This window comes from Myotis brandtii, unplaced genomic scaffold (genome assembly GCF_000412655.1).
Source record: "Myotis brandtii unplaced genomic scaffold, ASM41265v1 scaffold32, whole genome shotgun sequence".
NCBI classification, from domain to species: Eukaryota; Metazoa; Chordata; class Mammalia; order Chiroptera; family Vespertilionidae; genus Myotis; species Myotis brandtii.
In genome coordinates, this window is record NW_005362269.1 from 6,234,986 (window position 1) to 6,258,233 (window position 23,248).

At 41.7% G+C, this 23,248-nt stretch overlaps 3 protein-coding genes across 6 annotated transcripts in view; 1 reads left to right on the forward strand and 2 right to left on the reverse strand.

Moving 5' to 3' along the window:
* Positions 1-16,883, reverse strand: part of HAVCR2 (hepatitis A virus cellular receptor 2) — a 32,192-nt gene extending 15,309 nt beyond the window's left edge. Inside the window, exons 1-7 of one of the 4 annotated variants that reach the window (XM_014543157.1) lie at positions 16,799-16,883; positions 11,632-11,970; positions 10,714-10,797; positions 8,392-8,435; positions 6,765-6,894; positions 5,437-5,473; positions 1,527-3,603 (exon numbers count right to left, since the gene is read on the reverse strand). In XM_014543157.1, the coding sequence (XP_014398643.1) occupies positions 3,450-3,603; positions 5,437-5,473; positions 6,765-6,894; positions 8,392-8,435; positions 10,714-10,797; positions 11,632-11,878 (696 nt within the window). In that variant the 5' untranslated portion in view covers positions 11,879-11,970; positions 16,799-16,883 and the 3' untranslated portion in view covers positions 1,527-3,449. Of the gene's footprint in view, positions 1-1,526; positions 3,604-5,436; positions 5,474-6,764; positions 6,895-8,391; positions 8,436-10,713; positions 10,798-11,631; positions 11,971-12,969; positions 13,266-16,798 lie in introns of those variants that run through there. The other 3 variants (XM_005870539.2, XR_001362935.1, XM_014543156.1) reach the window with 3 other exon arrangements.
* Positions 16,884-18,554: 1,671 nt separating this feature from the next.
* Positions 18,555-21,511, reverse strand: LOC102249145 (coiled-coil domain-containing protein 127). Its single transcript, XM_005870538.2, has one exon. It carries the CDS (start codon positions 19,867-19,869, stop codon positions 19,018-19,020), a length of 852 nt encoding a protein of 283 aa, XP_005870600.1. The 5' UTR covers positions 19,870-21,511; the 3' UTR covers positions 18,555-19,017.
* Positions 21,512-21,874: 363 nt separating this feature from the next.
* Positions 21,875-23,248, forward strand: part of LOC102245029 (centrin-2-like) — a 2,025-nt gene continuing 651 nt past the window's right edge. The window contains exon 1 of the mRNA XM_005870608.2: positions 21,875-23,246. Within this exon, the coding sequence (XP_005870670.1) occupies positions 22,807-23,246 (440 nt within the window). The 5' untranslated portion in view covers positions 21,875-22,806. The remainder of the gene's footprint in view (positions 23,247-23,248) is intronic.

The window sequence follows — 23,248 nt, forward strand, 5'->3', positions numbered from 1 at the left end:
ATACTCTGTTATGCTTTCATGTCTCTGGATCCTCCCTGTTCATCAGTTTATTTTGTTACTTAGATTTCAAATATGATTGAGATCATGTGATAGGTGTCTTTCTCTGACTGATGTATTTCACTTAGCATGATACTCTCCAGGTCCCTCCATGCTGTCTCAAAGGGTAACATATTCTTTTTTACTGCTGCATAGTATTCCAGGTATAAACGTACCAAAGCTTTTTATCCACTCATCTACTGATGGTCACTTGGGCTGTTTCTAGATCTTAGCTATTGTAAACTGTGCTGCTATGAACATAGGGGTGCATACATTCTTACTGATAAATATCATTTTACTTTTTATCCAATCCCAGAGGTTTCCCCGCTTTGCTTTCTCCCACCTCCCTAATCTATCACCAATGGATTTCATGTAACACACTTACATCTCCTCCTTTGACTGTAGAGTATAAAACAAGGTGAAAATCTGCCATTCTGCGGATTATCCCAATCCATTGAGATTCTGCTTTCCGGCAATTGTCGACAGTTTGGCTCAAAATAAACTCACAAAAATTCTTTACAGGTTTGAATGTTTCTTATGTTAATAGATGACATCGTCGCATATTTGCTTTTGAATGAACACTTTCACATGTAACCAGTGTGCCTTGTTGCATTGTCACATGATTGTCAGACACTTCTTTCACATCAGTTTTAGGGAAGTTGGCTGAGTCAAAGAGACTTAATAGCATTGTGCTTTTAGCCAGATAGTGTTAGGGTCATTTGCTAAAGGACTCTGTAACTCTCCCAAACTAAAACCTCTGTAGAACCTGGGCACCAAGTGGAAAAGCCTGTGCTAGTAACAATTACTTAAAATGTATGCTGAGCCCTAGCAGGTTTGGCTCAGTGGATAGAGCATCGGCCTGTGGACTACAGGGTCCCAGGTTCAATTCCGGTCAAGGGCATGTACCTGGGTTGTGGGCACATCCCCAGTAGGGAGTGTGCAGGAGGCAGCAGAATCGATGTTTCTCTCTCATCGATGTTTCTAACTCTCTATCCTTCTCCCTTCCTCTCTGTAGAAAATCAATAAAATATATTATTACACTGTGATTAAGTTACCACTTGTCATCTCCAGGGCACTGGTAAGAGCTTTTCGTTCCCCTTTCTGCCATCTGTCCCATTCCAAATAACTGATGGAAAGTAAATCCTACTCTGAAAACTAGGGTCCCAGTCCTAGCTCACTGCCAGACTTGCTCTTTAAGTTAACCTGTCCCAGTCTTCATTTCTTTCTATGAAGTGGAGGGCAGACAGGAAATCACTGCTACAATGCTTAAATCTTATCATTCTATTATAAGAGAAAAATGGAGATCATCAAACACAGAAGCATGTAAAAAAAGGTGAAAGTCTATCTTTTTTAAAAAATATATATTTATTGATTTCAGAGAAGAACGGAGAGGGAGAGATAGAAACATCAATGATGAGAGAGAATCATTGATCAGCTGCCTCCTGCACGCCCCACACTGGGAATCGAGCTTGCAACCCAGGCATGTGCCCCAACAGTGAATCGAACCATGACCTCCTGGTTCGTAGGTTGACGCTTAACCACTGAGCCCCACTGGCCAGGCTGAGTCTATCTCTTAACTATTTGCCCTTGTGGTAACCATATTAACTTGGGTATATTCTTCCAGATTTTTTAAAGATTAAAAAAAATTATGCATCAATTGTATATATTATTTTAGAACTTTTTTTTTCTTTTGATTTAGCAATATAGCATTTCCCTCTGACAAGTAACATAAACTTTGTCAGATTAAGGGTTTCATCACTGTTGTATTCCTAGGGACTAAAACAGTGCCTGACAAAGTTGATGCCAGTAAATGTTAACAGTGAATGGATAGAACAAATTCTCCTGCCTGTCAAACTAGAAGTTCCATGGGGTCAGGGATGTGTCTATTTGGTCTCTCTCTCTGGTCTCAGCATCAGATTACCTGGCACATAGTAAGCACTAATAAATATTTGTTAAATTAGCAAAACAGCTCAACAATGAAACCACCTAATTCTTCTTACCTGCCTCAGTGTGCTGATGGACCACAATAATCAACTATTCCCCTATCAATGAAAAAAGGTTTTGCAAACATCATTGCAACGATCGTCCGTGTATAAATATACCCTTGTTTAAAGATTTCTGTGGGTAAGAATATCCTTTGGAGGGAACCACTGATGTGGTCTACGTGTCTTCTGAAGTCACTTCCCTCCAGGTGACTAGCATCCATGGCATGCAGCACAGCAGCAGGTTGGTCATCACCGAGGGAGGGGCAGTTTTCAGACAGTGAGGTGCATATTGTCACTGTCTGAAAACAGTCACTTCTGCCTACATAGGAGCACCGATGGAGCTTAGGGTCTGTGAGTTCTCCAAGAAGTGAGGTGGCAGAGCTCTGTCTGAGCGCCCCAATGGAAGGGCTTTCCAGAAAGCTACCTTTCTGCATATTTAATGCTTTCACTCCAAAGACACCTAATGAATTTCTATTATGTGTGAGAGCAGAGGCAACAAATAAGGAAGGCAGAGCTAGTCTCCACAGTCTTGGAATGGAAGCTTAGGGACCACTGTCTTCCCTCCAAGGGATCTGAGGCTGACTAGTACAGATTGCTGCAGCCCTTCGTTTTCCTTCCACCAGGAAACGGAATAGGCATCCCAGTCACTGCTTCTTTTTCTGTGAAAAACATGTCCCCGGTTCTCTCCTTGAATGGAGAAGTTGGTCAGAGATGTTTCCCTTTGAGTTCTCCCCAAGCAGAACTTGACAACACACATGAGTGAGTGCACTTCCTTTTTCCCCAGGAGCTCCTGCCACACCACGGCTTGCTGAGCCGACTTCTTCACTGGAGAAGGAGAGTGTAAGTTGGTATCTGTAGGAGAGCCTTCATTCAAAGAAGCTTAAACGTTGAGACTCAAAGGAAACCTTCAAGGCCATCTAGTCTACTCCAGGAGTTTCTTCACCTTTTATGAGTCAACCTTCTCTTTGAAATCAGTGGCCCCTTTAGACTTTCTGTACCCAAAAAGGCATGCATATAGCTCCTCAGCACGTTCCCCCCCACCCCCGCCCCACCTTCTCAGGAGCTTCGTGGACACATCATGGGACTGAAAATCCTGGAATTCAGGAGTCCCCACATTAAGAATTCTTACTTCACAGAGAAGCTCATTTGAGTTCTAATGCCCTGATTAGCAGTCTCTGAGTTGAGGAACCTGTTGGCTGGAATGCAGAGGTAAGGTAGTAACAAGTCTGAGTACTGGGTAGATGATGGTTCAATCCTTTTGTGAGCTTATCCTCAGAAACTGGATAAAGAATGCTGGGTAGCCGCAGGCAGAACCTTAAAGTCAATCAGCTGACACATCTGATAGCTTTCAAAGAAGACAATACAAGCTCCCGAATGAAGCTGGGTCTGATGGCATAGAAGGGTGAAGACCCGGAGTTGTCAGGCTTGCTACCCACTAATGACATAGCAGTAATCCGCAGACGGGTCCTCCAGTTCATATAGGTTCTCCTCAATTGTATAGATGTTTTCCCTTGAGCGCATCCCCTCTGCTACTGTATTTTCTAACCCTGAGGGAGGAGGGAGGTTGGCCAAAGTGATGAGGCTGTGGAAATAAAATGTCGCATTTCAGGTAAGCATTTCCCAGGAGACATAGAACAAAAAGAGAATAGGCTTTGCTGAAGACATGCCAACCAAATGCAGTACATGATGCTTGACTGGATCCTGACTGGGGGAGAAACCGTAAAACAGAATAATTTGAAGAACATTAAGACAATTTGAATTACTCTTAATTTCCTTAGGTGTAAAAATGGCATTGTTGGAAACAAAAAACAATGGCATTGTGTGATCGAAGAGAATATCCTTATTCAGATGAGATACAAACTGAAGTTTAGTGAAGTGTCAAGATGTCGAAATGTCCTGAAAACAGTTCAGAAAAAACACACACGTGTGTATAAAAAATAGATAAAGCAAACATATTAAAATGTTAAATTACACATCTTGGTGAAGGATTCTACTATTCCTTGTATCATTAGTTCAATTATTTTGTGGGCTGGAACAATTTCAAAAAACAAAAAAGAAATAAATATGTTCTGTATCCAATCAGATTTGAGTTTGAATTTTATCCCTGTCACTAAACCAGCCATGTAATCTTGAGTTTTATTTCATTTGCTCAGGAACTATTTAGTGTGTTACACACTGTTTCATGCAGCAAGAGACATAGCAGTGAATAAAACACACATCCCATGAAGGTTACATATTAGAAAACTTTGTCTCAGGATCCTCATCTGTAAAATGGGAATAATTAGCACTCAATCTGACCAGGCTGCTATAAGGAGCATTTATTCATTCATAATAAAATATTGAATACTTAGTGCCTACTAAGTATCAGGTGCTGTGCTAGGGGATACAGTTGTTAATGTGGCAGACAAGTTCCTTATTTTCTATGGAGTTTACCTTTATAGGTAGAGATGAACATTAACCAAATGGCGTGACAAATAATGAATTAATGCATGTAAATGTCACTATTAATGTTATCACATTTCAGGTTTCAGCTCTATTAAAGAACAGTGACACAGATAATCTAAAACCATTGATACATATTTTACTTGACCTTTTTTGGCTTCTGACTATTTACTGTAGACTATTTTGTTTTCATAAGTATATTATCTCTATTTAGTCTAAAATTATTATTAGTTTAGATAGTATTCAATGGACAGAGTTGTTTTTTTTCTTGATACATACTGCATTCTATCAATGTACCAAATGTTGCTAAAATGAAGTAAAAGTTATGTATGCTATATGTAAATGTAATTGGGGTGTATGCATATGTGTGTACGGACCTATGTGCAAATAGTCAGGAATGGACACTAAGACTGCAATATAAAGGACCAGTCATTCTCAACCCTATTTGCACATTAGAATCACGTGGGAAGCTTTACAAAAATATCTATGCTCAGACTTTATCTGTAAAGAATCTGGTTTATTTGCTCTGGGGATGACAACAGATTGTGTAAGTAATTCTAATGGGTTATCAAAGTTAAGAACAACTGGACTTGGCTATAAAAGCCCTGAGATTAGATTCTTGGTTTCTTGTTTACTTATGGGGCACAGTGCCCAACCAGAGCCTGAATGTAGTAGATAATCCATCAATTGAAGGGTCGGTCAACTAAAAAGGCTTATTAAAATAGAAAGAAATATGCACTTCCTGTCATGGGGAGATGACTTCTATACCTTAACTTTAGGACTAAGGAAGCTAGAGAGATCAGGAAGTAAACAGAGGAGCATGTTTACATTTCATAAATCCTAAAGCAAAAAGGAAATATAAGATTAGATCCCAGAGTCCCAGGGCAGAACTTCTAAAAGCAAAGATCAAAGCCATATTGGTGTAGAAACCTCCAAGATTCCCACCTTCTTTCACCTCATCCCTTATTCTTACCTGGAATTCTGTAACTTCTCTTTCCTATGAGAATACCCTGGGTAAAAAGGTGAAGAAAAGTCAATTAAAATTGCTTTCATAAATTTAAAAAAAAAATGGGCTCATAGGAGGCAAGGATTATTTAAGGAAATCTGGTTTCCCTTAAATTGAATTAAATCAAACTACTAATGTGTGTCTTGGTTTATTACATGAACTATGCTTGAAAGTAATAAAGATGCATTTTTCATTTTATTTTAAATTTTTTTTATTTATTTCAGAGAGGAAGGGAGAGAGAGATAGAAACATCAATGATGAGAGAGAATCATTGATTGGCTGCCTCCTGCACGCCCCCTACTGAGCATCAAGCCTGCAACCCGGATATGTGCCCTGACTGGGAATCAAACTGGGATTCTCTTGGGTCATAGGTCAACGCTCAACCACTGAGCCATGCTGGTTGGACCATTTTTCATATTTGACAAATACATGGAACACCTACTTTGTGTCTGGCAGGATGTTAAACATCAAGGACACAAAGGTAAATTATGAGCCCCGAGTTTGTGAAACTTGTGTTCTAGTGAGGGTGGATTTCAAAAGTAATAATAACAACAATAATAATTTCTCATTGTGCTATGATATAAAGGAAACTAACAATGCACTGGAACTTATAATAGAGGTCAGGAAAGCACTCTCAGAAAAGGTGACCTTGAAGGTCAGCTCTGGAAGAAGAGAATGAGTCAGCCAAGTAAAGAGCCAGAAGGAGAATCCCAGGCAGAGAGAACTCCTAATAAAGAACATGGTGAGTTCCTGAAACTGAAAACATGGCTGGAATAAGAGAGTGACCCAAGATAAGGTCTGAGTGGCAGGCTAGAGCTAGATCTATAGGACATTTTAAGTCATAATCAAAGTTTCAATTTTATTCTAGGACCTTTAAGAAATAATGAAAACATGTTTCTCTACACCTACTATGCAGTCTATTACTTTTTTTTTAAAATCCTTACCCGAGGATATTTTTTCCATTGCTTTTTTTAGAGAGAGTGGGAGGGAGGGGGGAAGAGAGAAACATCAACGTGAGAGAGACACACTGATTGGTCGCCTCCCGCATGCACCCCGACCAGGGCCAGGGATGGTATATACCTGGAACTCAGGCACGAGCTCTTTATCGGGAATCACAACTAGGACCCTTCCTTCAGTGTACAGGCCAACACTGTAACCATTAAGCAACACTGGCCAGAGCCAGTCTAATCATCTTTAGGTATAAATATAAACTTATATTTCTACCTAGGTTTACGTTTGTTCCTATATTAGCAGTTCCTAACAGAGGCAAAGACATACAACATCAAGTGACTTACATTTGAGAATTAAAGCACCAAAGATAAGAACCAGAGCCAGCCCAGCAGTGACCCCTGCTCCAATATAGACACTTATTCTGGTGGTCTTGTAGCCAGAGTCTTGTAACTCATCCGCCAATGTGGATATTTGCTATGGAAACACAAACAGAATTGCAGCTTATGGCCAGAAATAGGTTGTATGCTCAGCCATTTTCACGACTTATGCATTGGACCATCCTTATTGCAGCATCACAGGAATACAGGAACCTAGAAAACACCCGTGATCTGTTCCTTTCTTGACAAGCCTCAAAACACCCAAAGAAATGAAGTGCTTAATCTTTGGAGTTCACAAGGGAATAAAATGTGCCCTTCTGTGCTGTGCAAAGAAGGAGCTCTTAGTAAGTGGACTCCCCTCTCCCACAGAAATGGGCTTTAGAGTAGAATCCTCTTCATTCACACCCCTTTGTGTTCCCATAAAGTTTCAGAATGGTCTAAATTTGGTGGCTTGCAGTGAAACCACTATTTTTGCAGAAAGACTGTGACTTAAAAGCCAGACAGTCATGAGTTCAACTCCAAGCTTGGTCCTCAAGAGCTGAGTCATCTTATAGAGTTATTGGGAAATGTAAGTGACAAAAAACACTAAATGCGTGGCATAGGGTCTGATACATCATAAATGTTTAATCAATAATAGCTATTGCTATTGCTGTAATTAATTTGACTTTTTGATAACTGAGAGTCACACAGAAAATCCTCTCGTAAAATTTCAGTCCATGGTCCCCCTTTAAAACCAACAACAGGAAACACTTTTAAAACAAAGTCAAGGAAATTAAATCTTCCATTTACTCAACAAACATTTACTACAGGAGTGCTATTTGCAAGGTATTGTGCATCAAGCATTATGGGTGCACACTTAAAAGGCAGTCCTTGATCGCAAAGAGGGAAGAAATACAAAATGTTGAGCCTCAGTTGTGAACACACAAGTACGAGATTGAGTTAAATGAATGAGGACCCCTAGATAAGTCCTCAAAGAATTTTTTGATCAATGCTAGAAGTTTGCTTTCAAGAGGTTTTTCTCTTTACTCGAAGAAAGTGGGGGACACTAAAATCATCCTGTTTTTATTTATAGTTGGATATATAAATTCCTGGCTTAGAATATTCCTGACTGGTATCTTGTCATAAATAAATAAATAAATAAATAAATAAATAAATAAATAAAGTAAGTAAGTAAATAAAAAAATAAATAAATAAATAAATTCAAACAAAAAATAATCTTTCTCAATCGGATTGCAATGGAAGCAAGAAAAAACATGTTCTAGGGAGATGGAGGATCTTTGACTTGCCCACAGTGGTGTACAGCTATGAACTTTGAGAAGAGGGACACAATGCTAATGCTTCTTCTTTTTAGTTTTCCAGGGCTAACTATGTGCCTGGCCTTCACATGCATCACTGCATTCCATGCTTACACCAGGCCCATGTTACAGCAGTTAGAAGTGTTATCAGCAACATGTTACAGTCAAGGAATCTGAAACTAAGGAAGATTAGGCATTTTTCCCAAACAAAGAGTGGGCAGGAAGGAAGACTAAAGCCACACTTTCTTTCCTCTGGGTTAAACACAATGTTAGCTCACACACACACAAAAGTTACTTACTGTTTGATTTTTATCATGGAGGGTCTCCAGAGTCTGTGTCTCTGCTACAAAGAGGAAGAATAACCAACAGACAGTTAAAAATATTTTGTTGCTTAAAAGCAGACTTTCCTTTTAGATAGAAATTCTCTTGCATTTAAAATGCATTGGTATACGTACCAGTAAAGACATTGGCTTGCTGCTTGCTATTCCACCCAACAGTGGGCAGTGATAGAAAGAATGAACATGATTCTTAAAGACCTGTGTAAAAGCATGAAAGTGCTTCTGAGGAAAAGGACAAGTCTTGAGTTTTGTTTTTCTTGCCAAGTCAACTATTCTGCCCTATCTGTGTTGCTTAATGTTTAAGTCTAGTTCTAAATATAGATCTGTTGGGGGGGGGGGGAATATTTTCTTTTGCCCAGCTTTTGTGGCTCAGTGGTTGAGCATTGACCTATGAAGCAAGAGATGACGATTTGATTCCGAAGTCAAGGCATATGCCTGGGTTGCAGGTTTGGTTCACAGTGTGGGGTGTGCAGGAGGCAGCCAATAGATGATTCTCTCTCATCAATGATGTTTCTATCTCTCTTTTCCTCTCCCTTCCTCTCAAAATCAATAAAAATATATTTTTAAAAGAGTATGTTTTCTTTTATTTGAGTTTTTAAAAAATCTTTATAAGCCTATTTGAAATGAATTCTACTCTATACTTTTTACAATAATTAATTGGGAGACCAACAAATTTTACTGAACACTTATATGTCCATTTTAGGATTTTTTTCACCCCCAGGTAATGAACCCAGCTACTTATGTTCTATGAAATGGAGATTTCTGCCCTGAAGACCTATGTTCAATATGTAGTTTATTGTGTCCACAGGGCCCTAGTAGAATCAACAAAATCCCAACATTGATGACACTCAGGCAGGCGTTCTATTGTAATTTGATTTCAACAGATAACAAAAGTTAATTTTCTTGAAAAAGTTTGGCATTTTCTCAATAAGAGGAAAACAGGGTATTTGGTTGCCTAAACATGAAGATAAAAATAACTATAGCTACAATTTACCATGAGCAGGCATTGTGCTAAACTTTTGAAGTAACTCATTTAGCGTTCAAAACAACTATCCTAAAGTAGAGACAATTAGCTCCATTACACAAATGAAGAAGCCAAGAATTAGGAAGTGACTTAACCGAGGTCACACAGCTTAGTGAATGACAGAAATGGTCTTCCAATTTAGTTCTCCATGGCTTTAGTATACACTCTAAAAAAAATGTTTTTATTGATTCTATATTGATTTGAGAGAGAGAGCAAGGGAGAGGAAGAGAGAGAGAAACATCAACAAGAAACATTGGGAATCGGGCCCACAACCCAGGCATGTGCCCTGAGGGGGGAATTGACCCAGTGACCTCTTGATGCATGGGTCTACACTAGGCTACTGAGCCACACTGTCTGGGCTCTTTTCTTTTTTTTTTCCAATTGATTTTTTACAGAGAGGGAGAGGGATAGAAAGTTAGAAACATCGATGAGAAACATCGATCAGCCGCCTCCTGCACACCCCCTATGCAACTTATGAGATTTATGACATTAGAAAGTCAGATTTACCTATTTTTAACTGCATTTTACGGAATAAAAAAATGAGCTCCAGAGAGTGTAGGAGAGACCAGGTCTCTGAGAGAAAATATTTAAGATTAATCTTTCTGATCAATGTGACCTGAAGACTGCTTTTCTGACCCTATCTTCTCTTCCAGAACAGCATGGAAAAGGCCTAGCTCAATTACTTAAAGAATTTAGCTGCTCCTACTGAGATCAAATTCTAAGGAGGATGCCGGGCTTATTCCAGTTACAAGAAGTCCAGGAAATCACCGAATCCAACCCCAAACATGGACTAGAGTCAATTCAAGACAAAACATCACCAGTCCAGGAATAAATCACAAAATAATAGTGCAATGTAACGAGTTTTTCATTAGATTAAATTTATTTAATTTAACAGACTAACCCTTTTTTTGCAGTGGTAGCAATATTAAGATAGAAATTTTGCTTTTCTTACTTGGCAAAATATGTTGATAGAAATACTTTTAGGTGGGGGTCAGGAATTTTACTGGGTCATGAAAACCATAATTCTCTGGACAGAAGAGAAAGCTGAGATCCAAAGAAGTGAAAGGTACTGGCCCAGGCCTCATTACATTTCTCAGTACAGGTTTATTCCAGCACCTCCCTCACCTGAAATTCTCTCTCATGTGTACAGAAACATTTATATGTCAGTTCTTACACCATTTCCTCGTTTTCCCCATATTCAAAATCCTCTGAACTCGGAAACCAACTAAAGGCTTCCTCCTATACCCATGTAAAATTACCTGAGCCATGTTCCTCAGTGGTAAATATCCTTGGAAAGGCTGTAGTGAAGGCTCTCCGTGGAGTCCCAGCAGGGGTGACCTTGGCTAGTGTCAGAAAGCAGTGTAAGAAGGACGCTTCTCTGAGAGCAGAGAGCTTATTTCAAGGAAGTAAAAGGACAATAAATAAAGAGAAACACATGCTCACCTTCAACCTAAACACCTTCATTAAGAGTATATCACACATTTTACAAACTGTGTTACAGTCATCATTGTCACAGTCTAATTGTTAATAATAGAACTAATAGCCACACACTAAATGCTTTTCATAATACATCTCCTAAAATCCTTCCAATGGCCTATATGATAGGTATTACCATATTTCATAGAGGAGAAGGTCAAACAGTTTAAGTAACTGGTGCAACATTACATAGCTAGTAAGCGGCAGAACTGGAGTTGAATTCAGCTCCATCAGCCACAAGTACATGCTCCATAAACCTTAAAACATACAAGCACATGCACCCCCGTGCACACCCACATTTCAGTGGGTCTCAATCCTGGCTTCAGGCGGGGGAGCAGCACCTGGGGAAGACTTTGTAAACTCCCAGTGCTCAGGCTCTACTTCCAGAAACACTAGTTTCTCTGGTTTGTGGGTAGGGCTCTAGCATCTATCGGTGTTAAAAAGCCCCCCAAGTGAATCTGATGAGCAGCCAGGGTTCCAACTATTGATCTAGGTCTTTCCTGCCATTATATAGATCCTTTCCATAAGTTTCAATATAGATGGAAGAATTAAACACGGCCGGACATTGCTTATAGGCCTGTTAAGTCTTAGGGGTCCACCACCAGGGCTGTCACTGGTGAGGAGAGAAGTGAGAACAATTATTATATTTAATATGATCTGCAGAGGATTATTTGTAAAGAAAACATGCAAAGTCCACTCACCTGGTTTGATGTCCAACTCCAGGTTTGATTTTTTATCATTCATTGGGCCTGGGAATTGGATACGGCAGCAGTAAGTCCCACTGTCGGCTAAAGTCACATTCTCTATGGTCAAGGACACATCTCCTTTGTGGACATTCCCCTTTAGCTGGTATCTGCTGGATCTCTGGTAGTTCAAGTGCCTTCCATCAGTGCTGAGCATCATACTCGTACATTGACTTATAGGACAGGGTCCCCTGCCCCAGCACATGGGCACAAGGTTCTCCGAGGTGGTTGGAGAGTAGTGGCAGGGCAGATAAGCATTCTGGCCCACCTCGGCTGTGCGTGACCCTTCCAAAGACCCTGGATAAAGAGAAAAGGAGAGCAAGATGCAGGCGATGAGTGAGACTGGTCCACTTCAGGAAAAGTGCAAGTAATGCTTGCAGAGTAAAGAAACCACTGCTGCTCTCCAGTTTAAAGGAGGATCCACTAAGGCAAGACTCTCAGACTTGGGGGAGCGTCTGAACCACTGGGAAGTCTGGTTAAAACACAGATGCTTGGCTCAACTACTAGAATTCCTGACTTACTAGATCTGGAGTAGGGCATAAAAATGTATTCTAACAAGTTCCCTGGAATTGCTGACATGGCTGGTGTTGGAACCTCACTTTGAGAACCAATGTGCTAGGAGAGACTTGTGGCTCAGTCCTGTGAACAAGGCAGGGATGATGGAAAGAGTAAAAAAATACATAATAATAATAATCATTCATTGTCAGCCAGGAAAACATCTCAGCCATTTGGGCTAGTTGTTGTTCATCAATGAAGAGCAGTTATCCTAACACAATTCTCTCTCTCTCTCTTCTTTTTTTTTTCTTAAGTACCAGGCACATAAGAATAAAAACTCTTACCTGAATAAGAAGTTAACATATAGCCCTTTTTAGGTTTATAATTAATTGGTTTCTTTAAAAAAACATACACTGTAAAACAAACAGTATAAAAGGTGCATGAAAAGTCTAGTCCCTCTGCTCTTTCCCATTCCCAGCTCTCCTTCCCAGAGTCTACACATTAAGAAGTATCTGTGTAGGGCCACACCCTACAACACAAAGGACAGAAAGAAGTCTACTATACACATTGTTCCTCTCCTTTTAAAAAAAAATTTAACATTGACTCAGAGACACTTCATATCATTTTGTTTAATCTGATTTACTATTTGCTTCATAGATATATCACAATTTATTTTGTCCACTTCCCTGTTTGTGAACATTTAGGTTGCTTCCAAACTTTCTCTACTGCAAACATTATGAAGGCCATCCTTGTATCTTTATCTTGCACAACCCAATTGCAAAAGTCCATGCCCAGACTTACTTGTAAGTAGTAGCAGCCACAGAAGGACACAGTCGAAGGAAAGATGTGAAAACATGGGTTATAAGAAAAGCCCAAGAGTGGCTCTGTTGAGGTGCCGTTTTAATTCTTCAATTGAACTGTGTACTTCCTGCAACTGAATTTCTACTCCACAATCATGGGAGTGGTGGCCACTTCCCTGAGTGCCAGACCAGCACACCAGTGCGGCCGACTACTGATCATTCCTCTGTTAAAGCCACTAAGTCTACATCAAAGGAAACCCCAGTTCTCTGTCATGCTCCACCAACTTCCTGTAAGGGCTCTGATATTCATTCTGATAGTATAAACAAAGAGGAAGCAATACTCAGAAAGTATTACTCAATAAAGAAAAAATAGTGTCTCTCAGTGAGTAGAGAAAGCCTTCTGATACCTCCAGTAAAATAGTCCTTTGTTTCAAATGGATCATGTGTTGGTCTAGTTGGTTACCAGGGAACACAAGGTGGAAACACATGCATTCATTCAGAAAGTCAGTCAATTGGTCAGTGATGACCATTGCTTATGAAGCACCTACTATGTGTCAGGCACTGGACCAGGAGCTGGAGAATATCACATTGAATGGCATGTTCATTACCCTTACCTTTATGGGCCCTTTCCACTCCATCATAAGCCTAATTCTTAGCCTTGTTCTAACACAAATTGGCCTACACCATATAATCTTGCTGGATCTCAGTTTCTTCATTTATAAAACTTACAAAATGAGGAATTTGTGCTAATATTCTGACTTTGACCTGAACTTTTAAACTCTTCCACTTAGGGAAGACACAGTCTTGTCACCAATGCTCTTTCTCCCCTCCTTGGGGACCTCAATATTCTATTCCATCTCATATACACAAGGTGTCCCCTCCCCACCCACCCTAGGGGCTTCAGGCATCAATTGATGGAAAATATTGAATTACCGCCACACTCTCCATCACCGAGCTAACATCTCAGACCCAAGCAATCTCAGCCCTGGGAGAGTGACTTTTGTCTGGGAAACTTAAAAGCCAAGGGTTCTTTACAAAAGGCAAGTGAGATCACAGTCTGGAGTTTCTCCAAACCCATGGTCTTATTCTGTCTTTCCTTCCTGCATTTCTCTGTCACCCACCTTTATGCCATCAAATACATTTAATATTACTTCCAGCTTGTTCAGTGTGTGCACTTGCAGAGCACCACAGAGCTCACAGTTACTCAAGAGATCACAGTCAACCTCTTCCTTTTATAGACAGAGAAACTGAGACCTGGGAAGATTGATTTACCCAAAAGTATATGATTGGTAATTTCAAATGAGAATGCAAGTCCCTAAGCTCCAGATTGTTCCCTATAAACCATGTTTCATGAACTTGATATTTGCCCTTGATATGTCTGCCCACATAACTAATAACAACCAGCATATTCAAGTGTAAGGTAGAGTCAATTAATCATGGTTCCAGAGCTGCTATTTATGAAAAGCATGTGGTGTGTTACCTCTCAATAAATCCACTAAAAATAATAAAAATTCAGCCCAGCCAGTTGGCTGAGCATTGTCCTGTGCACTGGAGGGTTGCCGGTTCGATTCCCAGTCAGGGCACATACCTGGGTTGCAGGTTCAATGCCTGGTAGGGGTATGTACTGAAGGCAACTGGTCAATGTTCTCTCTCTCTCTCTCTCTCTCTCTCTCTCTCTCTCTCTCTCTCTCTCTCTCTCTCTCTCTTTCTCTCTCTCTCTCTCTTCCTCTCTCTCGTGTTTGGCCTTTTTATTAATTAGCCAGATGGATATTACTTTTTGAGGAGGCCATTTTAATCACTTGCTCATGATTACATTCACAGTTCCATTTCTGTACTTAAAATTATTCTGATCCTCACTTTACAGTATTATTGCCTTCTTAATACCTTTGGAGTCACTTAAGACATTGTATGACTGGAGATGTTTAGGTAAAAGGAAGGAGGAAAAGATAAGTAAATACTAGTGGGCACAATTTGGAGAGCTCTGGCTTAAAAGCTGAAATCTTGTCTGTGACTGTGACTGATCAGTTACTGTCCTGTCTGGGACACACTTGACTGTCACTTTGAAATGTGCCAGTCATGGGTTCACAGTTTCAAAGTGTGCTCCAAGTACAGACCTCACTCAGCTCCCATTCCGGCCCTTGGGAAGCTGGGGAGACAGCTCAGGATGCCAGGCCAATCGTCCCTCCACCAAAGAAACCAACACAAACAGCAGAAAACAACCAGATAGAAAGGACGCCTCTTGGTGTGGAGGTCAGGAACATTATTTTGCATCATGATGTGTTGGAAAGAGAACCTAAATTAAATTTGTAGTTTCACCTCTACCCTTGGTGTGACCTTGGACAAGTCACCTTACCTTTTGGGATCTTTATTTTTTTTTTAATATATTTTATTGATTTTTTACAGAGAGGAAGGGAGAGAGATAGAGAGTTAGAAACATCGATGAGAGAGAAACACCGATCAGCTGCCTCCTGCACACCCCCTACTGGGGATGTGCCCGCAACCAAGGTTCATGCCCTTGACCGGAATCGAACCTGGGACCCTTCAGTTCGCAGGCCGACGCTCTATCCACTGAGCCAAACCGGTGAGGGCAACCTTTTGGGATCTTTAGTTTCCTTCTTAGCCAAACAAAGGTGATGATCCTCAGGGCGGGGGAGGGGATAGAAAAATGGGTGTGTACCTTGGCTGTGGGCAGATCACATACACAGGGGAAGTGGGCTGAGTGGAGACTGTGAAACAAGAGATGTGCTCCACCGCCCCAGCCCCAGGCAGTTGTCACCAAGGGGAGTGAACGCCTATTGGGGCTAGATGTTCCATTTTGGCAAGACTCCTAATTTTTAATTGTTGGTAATTAATTACAAAATTGTATACCCTGGAGAGAGAAGGGGGGGGCGGTGTTGGGGAGTCACCTAGGAGGAATATAGCCATGGGCTAACGATTTGGAGCCTCTAAGCTTCCTCCCAGCTTAAATTTTTACTTCTAGGTGTATATATTAATATTTCAGTTGTGATATTATATTATTCTAAGTTTTTTTATTTCTTATTTTTAAATCTTCACCCGAGGATATGTTTTTATAGATTTTTAGACTGAGAGAAAGCAAGGGAGGGAGGAAAAGAGAGAGAAAGAGAGAGAGAGAGAGAGAGAGAGAGAGAGAGAGAGAGAGAGAAAAGAGAAATATCAACCTGTAGCCTTTCATTCGCACCCTGACTAGAGATAGAATCTGCAACCTAGGTAAGTGCTGATTGGGACTCAAACCCACAACCTTTTGGTGTATGGGACGATGCTCCAACCAACTGAGCCACCCGGCTAGGGCTATTCTAAGTTTTAAAAACAACATTTTATTCCTCTGCTTCAGTTTACCAGTCCACAACTGGCCGTGTTATTATTAGCATACGATTCAAGAAAATGATGACATTTCACTATTTATTAATCATTGTTGGAGATGTGGGTATGTCCTATCTCCTTCAGCTAGGGGGCCTCCCGCTCTCCAAAGCCTTACTTCACTTATCTCCAGAAGATTCAAAGGGTAGACAGCTCCTTAAGGTTCTTAGTAACAACAGTACCATGGAAATCTGCTTCTCTGTAGAATTAATCAACCAACCACACATAACTACCCACTCATACGATAGCTACATAAATATCTACTCAGCAAAGGGTGACTACGGGCTCTTTCATTGGTGGTGTGTGGGTGTGGACCTATGATGCTAACTCATGTTGATTTGGGGTATGGTAATACTTTATCTGGCCATTGAAAAATCCTATTTGAAATTGCCCTTTTTAAGACTTACAGAACCATGCCCCCCTCCTTGGCCCCTCTACTCCCACGCCCCCACCTCCAGCAGCTACTGCACAGTGAGACAACCAGGTATTTTCGCCTCTTAGGTGACCTGTAGGAGCCTTCGTTTTCCCTCATTCTGGGCTTTTCACCATCTCGTTTACAGGTAGCCTGACTTATTTTGAGCTGTGGCACATCTCTATTTATATCCTGCATGTCAGGCAGTTGGAGGAAAGTTCCCTTTTGTGGCTCCATCTTTCTGCGAATGAAAGAAATTGAGATCATTCTTCACACTCATGCAGTCTCCCTGTGTGACCCACACACTCACAACTCTTGTGCTCACATAACTGTCCCTGTATTTCAAATAGGAGAGTTGCCAAAGGCAAATTTATTTCCTGAAATCTTGTGTGATCCACAGAGGGTGAATGAATCCCCGCTTGCTGAAGCTGTTGGTAACTGCTCTCACCCTCTTTTTCCTCATTCATAAATACTGAGATGTTCTTTGCTGGGTATTTGTGGGAGAGTTTAGGTAGTGAGGTTTCCTCCTTAAGCAATAGCTTTATGGGAGAGGTATGCTTGGGGAGAGAGGCAGCCTCAGAACATAACTGCTCTCTGTGTTCCAATTTTTGAAAAAGTGCAGGCACAGGGCCAAAGACACTGAATTGTCGCCACCACAGTTGTGAACTGCTCCAGCTTGTGTGCCTGCCCTGTCTTCCCCTTACTTGGGTAAATTCCTGGAATTGTGCACTGGGGATCTTCAAAGGGCTTGGGAAGTGTTAATACTGTCCTTGTTCTCCTGAGTTTCAGGTTGGGTTTACTTGGGTTTAAGGCCAATTGTGGCATTAGTTTCTTTATATTTTCCACCCCCATGGCAAAATGCAGTGCCCTCACAAAGCTATAGTGCAGGGACCCTGTCAGCTAACACTTTATTACCTAACTAGAGGCTCGGTACATGAAGTTCGTGCACGGATAGGGTCCCTAGGCCTGGCTGGCAATCAGGGCCAATCTGTGGGGCAATCAGAGAGCCCCCACTGGCACCCGCCTTAGCCGGCCTGGCACTGCCCGCTTGCCAGCCCTGGCCGCCGCTGCCACCGGTCACCTCCCTCTGCAGGGCGACCAGTGGGGCAATCGGGGGGCTGCCTCCTGCTGGCACCCACCTTGGCTGGCCTGGGGCCTACAGGCTGGGGGCAGCTCCTGGGTTGAGAGTCTGCCCCCTGGTGGTCAGTGAGCATTATAGTGACTGGTCATTCTGCCGTTTGGTCGATTTGCATCTTAGGCTTTTATTATATAGGATGGGGAAACAGGCACAAAAAGGTTGAGACACTTCCCCAGGTCTATTTGGTGGGGTGACAAAGCCAATCTGCCGGTCATTCAGCTGTGTGGTCAATTTGCATATTAGGCATTTATTATATAGAATGATCTAATATGCAACAAGGCAAAGAGCTGGTGCTCATCATCCTGACATTGGTGCCGGGAGAAGTGACTAATTAGGTTCCATTAGCCTTCGCAGCTGTGGTGAACTCACCAGCAGCGTTTATGTAAATGCCAGTGAAGACACTCTGGTGGCTTTGTCACGAAGCCATCTGACAAGCAGTTTAAATGCTCATTTTTTTAGGGGCCTTAAAAAAAATTTTTTTTTAAATTGTAGGTATCTTTTATTATATGTCAGCACTAGTCAACAATATCTATTGAATACAGACACAAGTCAAATTCCAAACATTCACTAGAGTATCAACTGGATACAAGAAACCCCCTTTCCCTTTGGTGGGAGATCTTTAAAACAATACAAAACCTTGACAATATTAGTATTTTCCTATTATCATCTGTTAGGCAGTTCTAATCCACTACCTGACAACTTCTAAATGTAATTTTAGAAGAGAAATAATTCGAGGGAAAAACAGTATTTATTTAGGGAGTGATAAAAGCAGACAGGAAATTTCTTATAGTGGGGATCACTATTGTATTTCGCTTTCCTAAAAACAATTTTACCCTAAAGCTAAGATATGAGGTTATACTCTCCGCTGAATAAAATGCTGATAGCTGAAAGACTGCTTCTGAGAAACTGCCTCCTGAATAACTGTGGGGATGGGGAGGAAACCCCGTGTCTGCTGAGGGCTGTTGTACCGCTCAGAGGTGCAGGCTGCAAGGCCCCTCAGTGCATGTGGCCTCACACAGGTAGCACGGGAGGAAGGGAAAAAAGAAACCATCGTATAACCCAGAATGTCACCATGACAGTCGGACCTGAGTCATTAAAAGAAGTGTCATTTCATTCTTGTCTTACTCTTCTAGTATGGCTTTCTCTAATTTCTTAAACTTTCTCAGTTCGACAATTAGTTCCCAGTATTTGAGATAGAGCCACATGAGTCTCCCATTTTGGCGTTTGTTGGTGTTCCAGACATCACCACAGTAGGTATCATGCTTAAATATGTCGGTCAAGCCAGCTGCCATTTCTAGGTCAGCAGCAACTGGGTCAGTGGATGCTCGGACCAGTAAGTTCTTCTCTATTTCCAGCCGCTTGCTGCGAGGGAGAACCAGGCTGCAGTAGATGCTCTGTCTTTCTGAAAGAGCGCCTTCAAACTCTTTCAGCAGCAGCTGGGCCCTCCTCTGCCAGTCTTCCTCCTTTTCCACGCAGCTCAGATACGCACTTCTCAAGGGCTGCAACTGCCGCTTTTCTTTCATGACCTGAGCCCGTTCCTGTTCCAAAAGCTTCTTTTCTTCCACCAATTTGCGTCCCTGAACGATAAGGGCTTCTCGATAACTAGTCGTTCTGTTTTGTTCCTTTTCAAGTTCCAAAGACAACTGAGCAACGGCACGTCGGTTCTCTGAGATCATGGCATGGTACTTGGCTTCAAGATCCCGTTGGAAAGCAGCCGTCCTCCGACGGTATGCTTCTCGCTCTTTTTCTATTTCTTTTTGGGACTCCCTAGACCAAATCCAACGAAAAGCAGCCAATCCCAACATGGGAACCAACAGGGCATAATTCCATTTGCTTCCATCACCCCCATCATCCCTGTAATTGGGCCGGATATTCCAATTTGGGGGGTCATTTAAGTTATTCATGAAGATATACCCCCTAGCCGGGAGCGCCGAACCTAAAAAATTTTTTTGATGTGCATGTTTTTTTCTCATTTCCTCCTTTTTGTCTTCCCTTCACTCTCCCCCATTTTTGGACTATTGGAGGACCTTCCCTAGTCACTGGGGAAGTCTGAGGAGTAGGGAGCCATGCCCTGCCCCACACTGAAGTTAAGCCCCCAAACTGCTGTTCTTCAGATTTAGAGATATTTATTATTGTTGTGTATTTATATAATCTTCATATTTATTTGAAAAATCAGTAGAACTGTGATTAATCAAGAGCTTTAGAAGATGAACGTCTTAAAACTGAGGTCCTACTTGGTTTCTTGGCTCAAATAGAGATGCTTTAAAACACCACTGCTTTTTAAAAATGGAAAATGATGGACATTTAGCTTTTGTGGGCATCAGATACAAATGAATTAAATCTCCCTTCAAAGTAATTATAAAGATTGAGATGTGAAGTATACTTGTGCCAGGATCCCAAAATAAACAGAATTAAAACAAAAGTGGGGTTTGGTCAAACGAAAAGTACTTGTAGAAGCAAGTGGTGACAGAATCACTGGGCCCTTCTCCTTGCTATGATGAAGTCTTCACCAGGCAAAGGGGACAGAAACAAATCTCCAGGCAGAGAGAACAGTGTACACAAAGGCTGTTTTGCTTAAGTGAGTTCAAGGCACCAAAAGAGACAGGGATGGCTCCTGTTGCTCCAGGGATGGCAGGAGAGGAGGCTGGGCTGGCTGCCGAGGGCCAGATCACGCAGGCCTGGGATGCTCAGGCCCTGGTTGTGGAAGTTGTGAAATGGCAGTGGGGACCAACCAAGTAGGGCTTTGATGACCTCAGTTTCAATTACAGGAACTGCTCTTGTGCCAGACAGTCCAGGGCAAGATTGCTCTGAGTTGCTTATAACTTTGCCCTTCCCTGCCAGCCTCTGGAAGCTCACCAGGGAGTTGGTTGTGCCTTGAAGCCGTCCCCCTGATCACTTCTCATTCCGTCAACAGTGCATGTGTTCAAAATAGGAAGAAAGTCAAACATTTGAGGGTTCTTTTTCTAGATGGTTTTGGCTTATGAATTCACTGTTTTTTCCCATAATTAGCTTAGAAAGAGTTTACCTATTGACTTTTTTTTTGAACTTGTAAAGACTTAACTTTTTTTCAGGTCTGCTGTTATTTGACCTAGGAAATATAAATTACTTATCTGACCCTGACAAAATTAAAATGGGATGAGTGGAAATAAACCAAACAAAGAGAAATGCACCCTCCCAAATTTCTCTCCTCTCTCCCACCATGGTCAATGACTGAGTCACAGCACATTCAAGTATGGGGGCCATGCAATAGATCTCCTAGAGACCCAGAGAGGGGATGCAACCAGCTCAGGCTCACATAGCTACTTTCTGTCAAAAGCCGTTTAGTGCTCTCTGCACTTGTCATGGTGTGCTGGCTGGCAAGTATGAATTTCAGGGGTTGCACAACTAAAAGGTCATTTGGTTACACAGGATGTTGGAGAACTGGGGGTCCACCCCTGATGCCTGTGCAATCCAGGTTGGCCTAGGCTTGCAGGGACCTCTGGGATTCCAAGGATCATAGAAGGTTGTCTGTAAAATCTCTCCAGCCTCCTGACAGAAACACACCTTCAGATCACACAGGCAGAGGATGAGGGACCCAGAGCTTTACACTTAGAGTTTCAGTGAGAACTCCAGCCAGGCCCCCTTTCGCAAGAGCATTTTGGTAAAGGGTCCAAGTTATGTAGAAAAAATGGCGATAATAATATTTATTGCCGAGGGTGAAATATTACCTCTTATTTGATTTTCTTACTTGAGAAAGCAAGAAAGATGTAAGAACAGGACATTAAGTTAAGAATAGCCTATTGTGTCACAAAGTAGAGCACAAAGGCCCCAGATTTTCAAGCATCAAATCAGGCCTTTTTCTTTCTTTTTTTAAAAATGTATTTTTATTTCAGATCAGAAGGAGAGATAGAAACATAAATGATGAGAGAGAATCATCGATTGGCAGCACACCCCACACTAGGGAGCAAACCTGCAACCCAGGCGTGTACCCTGACCAGGAATCAAACCATGACCTCTTGGTTCACAGGTCAATGCTCAACCACTGAGCCACGCCAGTCAGGCAAGGCCTTTTTCTTTGAGGAGTGGGGAAGATGTCTTTTGACTTCCCTCATAATAGAAAGGATGCAGCAAGAAGTCAAAATAATTAACAAGGACCTAAGTGAAGACTGACTTTCAGTGTATCCCCTGAGTAATCCATAGAGCAAGTAATGCCAGAAATCCCAACACTGGGAACTTGGTAGCCAGCAAGCTCTCAGTGTCAGGCGGATCAGAGATCATGAGCCACAGGTCACTGCTAAGAAGGTGGTCCAAGTTATCCTTATTTGAATATGACACCACCAACAGCATTAGTGACAAAGGAGAAATGGTGCTCAGACTTTGCCGCCCGGCTTAATGGTGATCAGGCCAGGTAGTAATATGTATTATTATAATTATTGCTATTATTGTTATTTTTGTACTAATATCAACATTTATGGAGCATTTACTATGGGCCAGCACTATGGTGATCATTTTACTTATATAATCTTATCAAATCCTTACAAATCTAAGGACCTATAATAATTATTATCCCCATTTTACGGATGAGAACACTGGGCTTTAGAAAGGTTCGGTAACTTATCCAAAGCCACAAAACTAATCAGGGACCCATGGTCTACCTAACTACATAGCTCTGGGTAATAGTAGTAGTACTAATAATAATGACAACAAACACTCATTGAGCCCTTATCATGCTTGCACATATCTGCTATAGGCACCATGGTAAAAAACTGAGACTTTCCCAGAGGTGCACAGCAAATAAATCAATAATATGAGCACCTACTATGAGATAGGCCTGAGATAGATGATTTTATGGACATTATATGTGGGGTGATGGGTGAGGGGAATGTTATGTCAACAGTTCCAATGTATTAAATCCAATAGTAAGGTCGGAGATGGATCTGAAGAAACGCCAGCCTCCTCGCAGGGCCTGTGCCTTTTCGCTGCCTCCTCTTAACACACAGCCGGCCCGCAGCCGCCCCCCGGGCATGCGTGGCCCTCTGGGAAACCTGTTCCAGGCCAAAGAAGACTCGGAACCTCCGAAGGCTTCTTCCAGCTTTAAGACGACAAACGTGGCATCATCTTCCCAGCCAAAAAGAGTGAGTCCTAAGCTGGAGCTTAGTCCACAGCAGATACAGGAGCTACGCCAAGCTTTTGATCTCTTCGATACTGATGCAACTGGGACCATTGATGTTAGAGAGCTCAAGGTGGTGATGAGAGCAATGGGCTTTGAACCAAAGAAAGAAGAGATTACGAAGATGATAAGTGAAATTGATCCAGAAGGTACAGGAAAAATGAATTTCAATGACTTCTTGACTGTGATGACTCAAAAAATGT

Bases quoted from the DNA above. Each gene is read 5' to 3' on its own strand.
- LOC102249145 (XM_005870538.2), bottom strand. From the start codon at position 19,869: ATGAGAAAAAAACATGCACATCAAAAAAATTTTTTAGGTTCGGCGCTC.